The sequence below is a fragment of the Rhinolophus sinicus genome, linkage group LG10, assembly GCF_036562045.2.
Source record: "Rhinolophus sinicus isolate RSC01 linkage group LG10, ASM3656204v1, whole genome shotgun sequence".
Lineage (NCBI taxonomy): Eukaryota > Metazoa > Chordata > Mammalia > Chiroptera > Rhinolophidae > Rhinolophus > Rhinolophus sinicus.
The window spans coordinates 41,177,081-41,189,797 of NC_133759.1; the positions used below are offsets into that span (position 1 = coordinate 41,177,081).

The 12,717-nt window shown below is 41.0% G+C and overlaps 1 protein-coding gene across 2 annotated transcripts in view; it reads right to left on the reverse strand.

The window, feature by feature from the left end:
- The window catches only part of MKRN2 (makorin ring finger protein 2), a 32,268-nt gene that overhangs the window by 10,494 nt on the left and 9,057 nt on the right, over positions 1-12,717 (reverse strand). The window contains exons 1-4 of one of the 2 annotated variants that reach the window (XM_074312970.1): positions 4,190-4,329; positions 3,608-3,736; positions 2,392-2,573; positions 904-1,208 (exon numbers count right to left, since the gene is read on the reverse strand). In XM_074312970.1, coding sequence (XP_074169071.1) covers positions 904-1,208; positions 2,392-2,573; positions 3,608-3,736; positions 4,190-4,245 — 672 coding nt within the window. In that variant the 5' untranslated portion in view covers positions 4,246-4,329. Of the gene's footprint in view, positions 1-903; positions 1,209-2,391; positions 2,574-3,607; positions 3,737-4,189; positions 4,330-12,717 lie in introns of those variants that run through there. The other variant, XM_019732664.2, reaches the window with a different exon arrangement.

A 12,717-nucleotide genomic window follows, 5' to 3' on the forward strand; every position in this document is an offset into this window, starting at 1 on the left:
GGACCACAGACAGGACTTCAAACCATCACTGGCCCAGCCCCCTGCTTCACCTCCAGCTGAGAGCTGAGACCACAGAGGTCCCACAGGTTAGAGGACTGCTGTGGGATCACAGAGTTCCCAAGGACTGGGTGGGAAGGACCCTGGTCTCCTGCTTCCTCTGGCACCAGCTTTCCCGGCTCTGAACCACAGTGATAACAGAAATGCCAAACAGTCCTTAACTTGAAACGTCAGTCTGGTAGTCGAGTCAGAGGTAAGCAGCGTACTTCTCAAGAGAACAAATTATTGAATGAATTCATTTATTCAGGAAGCAGGTGCTGAATACCTTCCATGTACAGTGCTGTGTATCAGTCACTGGAGTCAGTGAAAAGAGTCCGAAGCCCTAGGTCCTGCCCTTGGGAGCTCACGCTGGACACAGATAGGAGACAGAACAAGCCCGCACAACACCTCTACACACCTGGGTGGAGAGGAAAGCTCCCGACTCTGTGATCTGGTCTCCTGGAATTCTCCAGAACTTAGCCTGGCTGGATCACAGCCACAGTGATATGTAAACCTAGAGAGGGAGGGTGGATGTATCTCTGTCTCTCTGTCTCTCTGTCTCTCTCTCTCACACACACACACACACACACACACACACACACACACACAGTGCTCCTGAGGTAGGTTTATTCTCTGAACTTTGCATAGCTTTCTGTTTCTGATACCTGTTCCTTTTTTATTTACTCTACATAATCAAGAATTGGCAAAATGACAACAGGAAAAAGGCTTGAAAATACCGTATAAAAATGCCAGGTACATAAAGCGGGTATTATTGGCAGAAAGATGCTTGCAGAAATACCAACAATTTTGTCACTTAGTGCACTTCAACTTTCTTAAACGAGTTTATACAAAGGCTTACAACTTTACCTTCTCATGAGCTTTCCTCTGCTCTGGGTCGAAGGGGTGCAGGACTCGTAACCGACAGATTTCACACACTTCTCCATGCAGGTAGAGACAAGTGTCCCCAAATCGGCACTCCCCAGCGGCTGCATAGGGGCAGAGTGGCTCCTCGCTGCTGTAGGAGCTGCTAGCTTCTGAGTCATCAAGGCCACTCCTGATTGCATCTAGGTAGGAATGTGGCTTCATCTCTGGATTGCTCTGGGGTTCACTGCCACCTCCTGGATTACTCAGCACACTTGGGTAAGACTTTTCTTCAGCCATACCAGAGAGATCTTAATACAAACCACATAACACAAATAAAAATTGGCCCAACCATCCTGGTAAGCAGTTAGTCAAAACCTAACAAATTAAGCAACTCTGACCTCGTGAATTCCACTCTTGGGAACATATAGGAAAAAACAGGCCAAGAGGGAAAAATAAAAGGGATAGTATAAAACGTTCCTAGTGACATTACTTACGATAATTTAAAAAACCCATAATTGGCAACATAGGGAAATAGCAAAACAGACTATGATATATTTATACAAAAGAGCACTAAAGTCGCTATTTAAAAATGGCAAAATCAACACGTGGACCAGTTAACACTAATATATATAAACACAGACACACACATACGTGTGTGTGTGTGTGAAAAGCAATTTAGAATGAGGTCAATAGAATATAGTGGTTGACTTTACACAAGTAAAGTTACTTATCATTTTAAAGTGAACTAGAATGAAAATCTGGAGCAAGTCTCTGGGTCCTGAGGTCAAGGTTAAATTGCCCGATGGGCCCTCTTCTCACACCTGGAGCCTTCCCCTTCCCATCACACATACTTCCGGCTTTTTTAGAGGGGACACGTTTGACTGGATTGATTACTTGTTTGCTTAGGATGGAATCTGCCTATCTTATGCTGCACAATTCTGAGAACTAGAAATCCCTTCACAGGCTGAGGACTAGCCAATAAAAACATTGACGATTTGTAGCCTTCTTCCTCCCCAAACACTTCTCCAGGGTACAGACCACTCCTTAAACCCCAACATGGTATTCTGTTACCAAAGGTGCAACCTAAAATGCCTAGCATAGGAACTAAGACTATGAAACGACCTAGAAGTCAAACAGTGATATATGCTCTTTATCCACAAATACGTAACTTTGTAGTAACAGCTTGGTGCTTCTCAGAACTGGGCAACCACACTGTGCAGAGGGCAGTTACATGCTGACAAAAAGGTCCCTGTTTATATGTTGCCAAGGCTGGGGTTCAGCCCAGCCTTGGGTACAAAGCTGAATGTATCATCCGAACATTGTAGCCAAATGAAGTCTACTCTCAGGGCAGATCCAGTGTCTCTACATTCGAACACCTTGGAGGGACATTAGGTTGGCAGTATTCGTGACAAGAGAAGGCCAGAAAGGAACATCAAGAACAAGCAAGACTGCTTTTCAAACAGAGGTAACAAAAGGATTCTGCTTACTCACTTCGGTCTCTAAGTACCAATGTTCTCTTTTCACGTTTCCCAGGCTCATGTAAGTTAGTTTTCACAATAGATGCAGTGAGGTCGGAAGGGGGCTGAGGACTGTGGAAACCTGGGGAGGGCACCCCGTGGGGCACGGTGCCCACAGCACCACCAGCTGCAGCAGAGGGCCTTGTGTGGTCATATCTAAACAAAACACACAGCAGACGCTTTATGGGCACATACAGTCACATGCCTCCCACCCTGCCCAGAGTGAATGTCCTTCCTTCTGCTCCACTTGGGGAGCTGGAGAATGAAACAATCTTTTCCTGTATTTTAATTGATAAAAGGCTTATCAACTCCCTGGCAATTCAGGATGAGTGGTACCTTGCTGTCTATCACCTACCCTTACGTGTCCTTGTAGAACTCGAGTGGGACAGACATACTGCCCCAGACCACAAAAAAAGACCCTGAAAATTCTAGACAGATGTTGATCTGAAATCTTCTGACACCCAATCCAGTGTTCTTTTGGGCAGGCGTCTCCACAGTGTTCACGATGGACAATGTAACAGCTGGAGACCAGCCTTCCCTGGGCTGTCTCTCTGGGCATCCACTGGCAGGGGGAGGGCAGGCTGGCCAACTTCCGTCATCCCCCAACTAGCCAGAGGAGGCACTGGAAGGAGCTTTGCAGTCCAGGAAGGAACAAAGCAGCGCTTTACTACAAAAGGACAACAACAGGTTTCTGGAATATTTTTAGAAGCTACAAAAGTTGCATACAGATGTGAATGGAAAAAAGACTCCCTATGCACATAAATTACTACAGGGTTACAGCAAAAAATTGGAAGCCACTTAAATATCCAATATAGGAATACTTAATGATGGTCTATTAACATCATGAAACGTTATAAAATTACAATTAGGAGATAAAGTAGCAGCACAGGAAAAAGCTTATGACATGTTACGTGGGGAAAAAAGCAAGATACAAAAATCTTACGTATACTATAAGTGCAATTTTACAACCAGAGACTCATAAGAATAAAGCCTGAAAAGTGATTTCGAAAAATCAAAATTTGCGGGTACTGAAAGTGAGGTTTCAAAATTATTTGCCATACTTTTTGTAACGTTATATTACTTAAATTAAAATTTTCCCCTCATCAAGACCCATGCTCCAAAGGAAGGATCTCAATCTCCAATAGTATTTAACTCAATGTAACAGTTGGGGGCAGTTGTGGGGTTCTTACCTGCAACGAGTTCCATAGGCACAATAGCCCTTCTGATAGTATTTGCAGATGGTGGATGGCTTGCTGTTTGCCAAGTCATGTGAGAAGAGGCACTGGTTTCCTTCCCGACACACACCATGCATGAAATACCTGAAGAGACAAACAGAGGCATAAAACTTTTAGAAGTACACTTTGCTTAATAAAATCACCATAATTTTGAACCTAGCATACAAATGTCTATTATGCACATATTACGTATCAAGGCTCTATTAGGCACGGGGATTTACATTATTTCCTTGATTCTAAGTGACTTTAGAAGTACAACTAATTCAATGACAGATTTTCCAGAAAAAATATGATCCTATAAATTTCTATTTTAAGATATATCTTCTTGATTTGAGATATGTTACATATGTAAAATGTGAGCCTCATAACTAAGAATACATTCTCTGAAAAATTGCTCTCTCATGGAGCTTACAGAGTATGCTCGTAATGGAGTCGAAAAGACCTGAGCCCAAGATCCAGCCCTGCCACGTATGAGCAAGTCAAAACCAACTTCCCTGGTCCTTGCTACCTTTATCTATAAAGTGAAAATTACACTACCTACTTTCCTGCGTTGTGGTGAGGATCAAATTAGATAGTGTAGCACCAAAAGACATATATAATAATGTTCCACTGAGCTGTTCAATTCTGGCCCTGACGGAATAACTGGGAGGCCTTCTCCTTCTGTCCAGCGCAAGCAGGGAGACCTGGTGGAATACTCAGAACAAACAGTAAAGAGGCACAGGCATGCCTTAGTATTAAGGGTAAACAAGTCCTAAAGTAACAAGTATTTTAGGTATACCCTAATAAAGCTTAAAAACAAGAAAAGAATCAATCTGATAGGAAATAACTTACTGTCAGCAAAAGCACACTTTAATGCTCTTTGAAAGAAGACAACAAAATCCAAAAGCTCAAAAGCACAATTTTTGGCATCCAATCAAAAATTACTAGACATGGTAAGAAGCAGGCAAATATGCTTTCTCCACAACCAGGAGAAAAATTGGTCAAGAACAGAAATAACAGATATGGAAGCAGCAGACAAGTACTTTAAAAACAGCTATTATAAACATGTTCAATATGCTGAAGGATTTAAAGGAAAACATGAATATAGAGAGAAATGGAGGATATAAAAAGAGCCAAATGGAACTTCTAGAAATGAAAACTACAGTATCTAAAATGAAAATTATACTGTATGAACTTAACAGTATATTAGACACTACAAAAAGAAATCTCAGAAAACTTGAAGATGGCAACAGAAACGATCCAAACTGGAGCACAGAGAAGATGAAAGAAAGAAAGAGAAGAGATTTTTGCTTCTAGCTATGAAGGAGTATATAACTTGCCCTACAATGTAAAAAGCTAGAAAACAGACCAAAATTTATGAAACAGCTGTTTTTCAGACACGGACAAAGGCAACATAGGACTGGTCCTTGAGAGAAGGGAAACAAAGGAGGCGAGTCCCACGTTCAGCTTGGCCTCCTGCCTGCAGGCATATTATGGACCTTGGTGCAGAGAAGGGAACCCCAAGTAGAGCACAGTAGTTGAGTTGAAGACACAGAGATTGGAGTTCAAGGAGGCTAATGGAAGCTTTTTGAAGAGCTTGTAAATAGAATTATACATACACGATTAATTGACTTCTGATACAGGTGTCAAGGTAATTCAATGGGGGAAAGAACAGTCTTTTTCAACAAATCTACTGGCAGGATCGCGTGTTGCCTGCCCTTCATGGCCCTGGTGGCTGTGTCACGTCTTCTCTCCTGCTGTGATCTGCAGGAAACCTAGAAATGGACTCATTTGGCCGTGAACTTCGCCCTTGGAGGAGTGGGCTTCACTGGATCCTTAAGAGAAGGAACTCTTATAGGCCTGTGATCCAGGAAACCTTGGGAACCTGGCCTCAACTGGGGGGGGGGGGGGGGGAGGGAAGATCATGACAATGGAAATCAGTACAAAAACCAGAAAGAGAAAACTAAGAAGTCATATGGGAGACAGATTATGTGAGAGGAAAGTGGGTAGTCGATGTGAAGAAAACTTCAGCCTTAATTCCAAATCTCAATCTGAACAAGAAAACTTTTTGGAGTAAAACCATGGGAATACAGTATGCATGGAAATGTCTTTCTGCATAATTCGTCCCATAATATGTACATCAGATGTCAAACTGGACACAAGCCATACGAGTATGTGAATTATGGACAGAAGCCATAGAAATGTAACGTACGTGGGAGAGCCTTCAGTCATCCTGTGTTTTGAAAAACATTAAAGGAAACACGATAAGAAAACCTATAAATATAAGGAATGTGGGAAAACTTTTAATTCTTCAAATGGGCACAAGAGGTCTTTTAGGGGGATGTCCTAATATTTAATTGTGATGGTTGTACAACTCTAAATTTACAAAAAATCTTTTGAGTTGTGAATGGGTGAATTTTATGGTATGTATATTATACTTCAATAAAGCTGTTAAAAAAAGAAAATTACAACAGAAGGGAGCTGTACTAGGTTAGTAGATATTATGTAAGGTACACAGTAACCAACTGTAATATTTAGTCCTGGATTAGATTCTGGTTTGGACAAACCAGATGCAAAAGACATTTTTGGAACAAATTGGAAAATCTGAATATAGACTATGTATTAGATAAAATGAAAATTTACTGACATGGAAAGTTGAAGATTAACTTAAAAAAAACAGGTTATAAAACAGTATATACAGTAAAATGGAGCAGCTGCTATGGAAAACAATACAGCAGTTCCTTAAAAAATTAAAAATAGAATTACCATACAATCCAGCAATTTCACTTTTGGGCACATGCACAAAAGAACTGAAAACAAGAATGCAAGTATTTGTACATCCATGTTCATAGCAGCATTATTCACAGTAGCCAAAAGGTGGAAAACAACCCAAGTGTCCATGAACGGATGAATGAATAGACAAAATGTGGTCTATCCATACAATGAAATATTATTTCTCCTTGAAAAGGAAGGACATTCTGACACCTGTTACAACATGGATGAACCTTCAGGATATTATACTATGTGAAATAAGCCAGTCACAAAAAGACAAATACTGTATTATATGAGGTCCCTAAAGTAGTGAAATCATAGAGACAGAAAGTAGGATGGTGGTTGTCCGGGGACAGTGGGAGGGGGAGCGGGGAGTTAATGTTCCCATTTTTTAATGGGAACAGTTTCAGTTTGGGAAGATGAAAGGGTTCTGTAGATGGGATGGTGGTGATGGCTGCACAGTGGATGTGCTTAATGCCACTGAGCTGTACACTTAAAAATGGTTAAGATGGTAAATGTGTGTTATGTATATTTACTACAATTACATTTTTTTAAAAAGCACATACAATATGCTCTCATTTTGTTAAAAAATAATTTAAAAATATATATACACATACATATAAGCATTAAACAATCTGGAAATATATATAATAGCATGTTAAAGGTGGCAATCGATGGTACGGTTTATAATATGTTCATTTCATTTTTGCTGATCTGTATGTACTAACATTTCTACCATGAACTATACTAATTTTGTATAATAAGTGGTTGTTCTAGTTTTAAGACATTATAGGGTGCATTTTCTCAATCTGTTGAGATTTTGCTTCCTGGCAATTGTCCGTTTGGCTCAAATAAACTCATAAGCTTTCTCTTAGGCCGGATGTTTTTTCATCATTACTTGGCATAGTCGACAGGATTCCAAAGAAGCCCACCGAGGACCACCCTGCGGACCCAGGTTCGGTGCTAGGTACCAGCAGGGGCCCACGGTGTTGCACCGGCTCCTTGCTTCGCATCGTGTGACCTTGGGAATGACTCACAGGATGCCCTTATTGATAAGGCTGCCTCTTATCTGAAAGATGAACAGGGACACTGTGAAGCTGGATATGCAGTAACTTCCATGTTCCAGAAGTGAGCTGCAGAAGGAGAAAATGTGGCAACAAAAGGGGGGACCTCTGACCCCAAAAGATATAGCTTAGACCTAGTCAGAAACCAAGCTTACCTACAGGGGCTCAATTACCTACACTTCAACATGTACATGAGTGAACGCAGTGGGTTTTTGGAAAGATGATACCGTAAAGAATATTATTGGAAACTTTCTCCTACTGTAGCTCACAAAGCCCATAACAGATGTTCTATGTGTCCAAAATGTAACCCTGGAAAATCACTTCAGAGGTCCCAAGGACATTTTCCACTTCCTTTAGGTCCATTTGAGGTATAGTAATTGGATTTTATCCAAGTGCCACCATCTCAAGGACACAAATATGTGTTAATCATGATTTATATGTTGTGTCACTGGGTTGAGGCATCCCCTTGCAGGAGAGTAACAGCCTTAAAGGTAGGTTATTAAGTAAATAAATAAATCCCCAATTGGAGAATTCCCTGTGAGTTACATAGTGACTGAGGGACTCATTTCATTGGGCCAATAATGCAATCTATTTGTAATATTTGGCCTACCGTGTTTCCCCAAAAATAAGACCTAGCCAGACAATCAGCTCTAATGTGTCTTTTAGAGGAAAAAATTAATATAAAACCTGGTATTATAATATAATACAATAAAATATAATATTAGACCCGGTCTTATAGTAAAATAAGACCGGGTCTTATATTAATTTTTGCTCCAAAAGACGCATTAGAGCTGATTGTCTGGCTAGGTCTTATTTTTGGGGAAACAGGGTATTTTACAGCATCTGTATTGTGCTTATCACCCCCGTCCTCTGGATTGGTGGAATGTACAAATGATACAATTAAAACTCAACTAGGGAAATTTTCAGAAGCTTTTAATCTCCCTTGGCAAAAAGCTCTCCATAGAGTGCTTCTTCTCAACCTGAGATACACTCCTTTTGGTAAACACAGCCTTTCTCCTCATTAGTCATTATTCACCCTATGCGAAGGGACATATGACATAACCTTAATAAAAGGAGAAATTCTACATTATTATCAAAGACTTACCAATTAATAATAGCTTAAAGAAATTAATAAATTAGTAACTGATTCACTTCAGTGTACTCCCAGAAGGCGAAGCCTTTAAAGACCACAACTCACAACCAGGAGATTTTGTCCATTGGACAAGACATCAATTAAAGACTCTCTAACCTCGTTGAAAGGGACTTATCAGTGGACATCAAAGACTCCTCAAGGATGAGAAGCCACCATCATCAGGAATAGACAGTTATCCCACGACCTTGAGAAGGCCCTTATACCTACATAATTGATATTGAACTTAAAGAAAAAAGACCATTTGTTTGATTGTCTTTACCTGCCTGCTAATAGCATTAGTCATAATGATAGTTATACTTGTTCCTTAGGCTTTTCTCAAACATGTACTTACATAGTCCAACTATTAATAATTGCTGAAGGTACATAAGATAACTTTTATATTATCAATAATACTATTTTTATGGTTTTGAAATTTAGAAGGAATGTTATTGTAGAAGGAAGAAGAGATGTGTGTGTATTTTTGAGAGAAGTTAAAAGGAAGTAATTTGTCCTAGTAAGTTGATTATTTCTGAGTGAGAAAAAGGAGACAAACTGAGAAGGGCAAGCGAAGTTGTAGAAAGTTAGTGGGAAAAAATATCAAGAAAGGAATTTTACATATAAATATTAGAACCCAATTATGCTCATCCGCTAACTCAACAAAGACTACTAACTTTATTAATTCAAATAGAAGCTGAAGTGGATGTATTATTATTTTTTTTTAAAGGTCCACTATAATGGCTGCTGAGGCACAGAAAATTTATTTATGAAATTCTTACTGTCCTCTAGAAATTTTTAGATGGCAATTATAATTTATATCATTGTGTTCTTACAGCCTTGGCCCCTGTTAAACCTTAAAATTACAGTTCCATTATACAACTAGCAGAAATCAGATTAAATGAATGACACTTGAGTGCTTCCAATGGAAAGTAGATAGGCCGTATTAAAATAACACCACCACCACCATCAGTAAATGGGAACCCATCTCATGGTTAGATTGTGAAGACGTATATGGTGTGTCCTCGAACTATAAGTAAATGTTATACTAGTGTAAAATACAGAAAAGACAGACAGCAAAACTTGGATCATGACAGCTTACAGGTTAGAAATGATTCGGTGATTTTTTTTTTTTTTTACTTAGTGAAGGCCCATAAGACCTGACTGCCTCCCATTTACCCACCTTTCCTTGAGGAAAAAAAAAAAAAAATTCGGCCTTGACTGCCATCCAGAGTTATGGTCTTGTCCCATCCTCAATGGTCCACCATTTCAGCAAGACCAATGATGACACCAAGGCTTCCTAGGAATGAGCCTTCCTACCATCATGGGGCCACATTATCTAACCAAAAAATTGGTCTTCAGTGCGTCCTTTGGATTGATATGACCCAAAGGGGGAAATGTGGATGAAAAAGGAGCCACACACTAAACCTGACAAGCTCGGGGGGTCTGCATGTCAGTCCCTACAAACTCAGAGACCAAAATTAACCACATAGGATGGTCTGAACATAAAAATTCCTAACTAAAAGCAGGTCATGGCTGGTAGTCACGTGCTTGGCCTGTAGCTTCCTTGATAAATGTTAATCTTTACCTTAAGCGAGCCTGTCCATCGTCTTTTTTCATCTAAGATAGCATGCCCTTGGAATGTCGAGTAATTCCTTTTTCCAGAGCCCTCAGGGCACAAGGTGCCACACCCTAGCAGGAAACTACAGAACCCCTCATTGTTGTTCTTGGCCCTTGATTACCAGCTCTATGTGCTATAAAATGTGAACTATTAATATTAACGATCCTGTGCCCACCAACCTACTTTTTATCCAATCCCAGAGATTTCCCCACTTTGTTTTCTCCCACCCCCTTAATACATCACCAATGGATATCACGTAAGCCTCCTTTTTGGATTCTAATGTATAAAATAAGTTGCAAAACCACCACTTTCCAGAGCATTTTCTCAATCCATTGAGGTTTTGCTTCCTGGCAATTGTCGACAGTTTGGCTCAAATAAACTCTTATAAGCTTTAAAAAATAAATAAATAAATACTATCCAATACTAGCGAGGGTGTGGTTAAAAAAATACATAAAAAGCTCGGTACAGTACCTGTCACATAGTAGGTGCCCTTAGAAGTTCAGCTCTTATTAAAGTCTAGTAAAGAACACTGACAATTAAACTGACAGTAAAGAGTGACCTGTGTCTTATGACAACGTATGCAGAGTGCTGAGGGGCTCAGGGAGAACAGGAGGTAACGTCTCCGTGGAGGTCATGCCCAAGCAGAGTCTGCAAAATGAAGGGGGTGCCAGTGGGTAAGAGGAGTGTGTGTCACAAGAGCGGACAGCAAGAAAAAAGGCAGAGAAGGGAGACACGGTGAGGGGGTGAGGGAAGCCTCCTAAGTGACCAGACTGAAGTACCAATATTCCAATTGTGAGCCAAGATACCCTGGTTATCAGCGGAAATATTGATGAGTGCATCTCAAAATAAGGAATAAAGGGCTCACAGTCAAGTCAGCTTAGGAAACCACGAGTCTGGTCTTTCTCGGAGATTTACAACAGACAGCAGCAGAGGTAAGGTCCTGGGTGTCCCGTCATAAAGAAAACTATTTACTCTTATTATATACATCCTTCCCATGCTCTTTTCAGAAAAAGCCACTTGAGCTGCAGGGTGGACGACGGAGTGGAGAGGGCTGAAAGTGAGGTGAGGAGCTTCTTCAGAGGTTGTTTTGTTAAGGAGATTCATCTGTGAACCATGTTGTAACTTATTTAGAAAGATATTATAGAAAATGTCAAACATACACAAACAGAAAGGTAGAATGAACTCTCAAGATATACCAGGACCAGTTTTCACATTATCAACTTACAACCAATCTGCTTTGACCCTTTTTCCCATTTCCTGTATGATTTACACAATTTATCCTTTTTAAAGAGGGATGACTCACATACACCTTGAATGAAGAATTTTGTATAAGAACTCCGCCCACCTGACAAGTACATTATAAGAAATATATGAAATGAAAAAAAATTACAAAGGTCTAATAAACAGTACTATCAATATTGTCTAGCACTTTCACTTCCTTATTTCATTTAATCCTAAAAATATTATGAGGAGTATTATTACTATGCCCATGAAACAAATAGAAAAGCTGAGGTTCGGAGAGGAATGATGACTTACAGATCTAACTGCCAGGTAGGGGACCCCAGCTCTGCTCTTCTCAGATAGCCCTGACCTTTCCCACCCAAAATGACTTCCCTGTCACTCTGCCTTTGTCCATACTGTGGCCCCGTGTAAAACATTGTACCCCATCTTCTAGTGCACTGGATTGTTATAACCCACCTTCCTGAATGAGTCTTGACCGGCCCAAGAAGCCCCCTCACCCCTCCAGCTCACAGCGCGATGTCCCTCCTCCAGCCGCGCAGACTCACTGGCGGCAGCTGCACACATGGTGCTTCCCAATCTGGGGCCCCTGCCCCAAGAGAGCTAGTGCTCATATCCATAGCGTCGGGAACATCTAGTCTCTATTGAAGAAGGACTGGGAATAACTTAAGGAAGGCACATCTGGAACACTAAATGCCACTGAATGTAGAAAGCCTAAACTGCCTGGAACTGGAAAGAGGCTTGACAGTAGAAGGCAGGGAATGGCCTCTAAGGCAGGTCAGGAAGGCCCAAGAGGCCCAGACTGCCCTTTCTAGAGAAAACGTACCAGACAACACAAGTGACAATTCATGCTGCACTTCGCCCCCACAAGACGGGCCTGGGAGGCCGCCTCAGCTGGAAGTCATACAATGTGAAGACCTTCCAACCCTCCTTGCTCACCAAGCATTCCTCTAACTTTGTTCACCTGTTCATCTTCCCCAAAGCAGAGAAGTGTTGACCAGGCCCACCTGACAGTTTCTTTTCTCCCAGGGAAATGATAAAAGGGTCTTCTAATTTTGCTGTCAGTCTCTCCTGAGTTTGGCTACCATGAGCCCCCTTTAAGTACACCGCCACAACTAAATCTGTGAGTCCACAAAGACCAGAACTGGATCCTGTGACTCAGGTGAGCGCATCGAGGTGCTGTCCTGTAGTCTTTTCTAGGAAACCAGTTAGGCTTTTCCCAGGTAACACCTCCTCGTGGGTCTTCCTCTAGATCAGAGAGGTA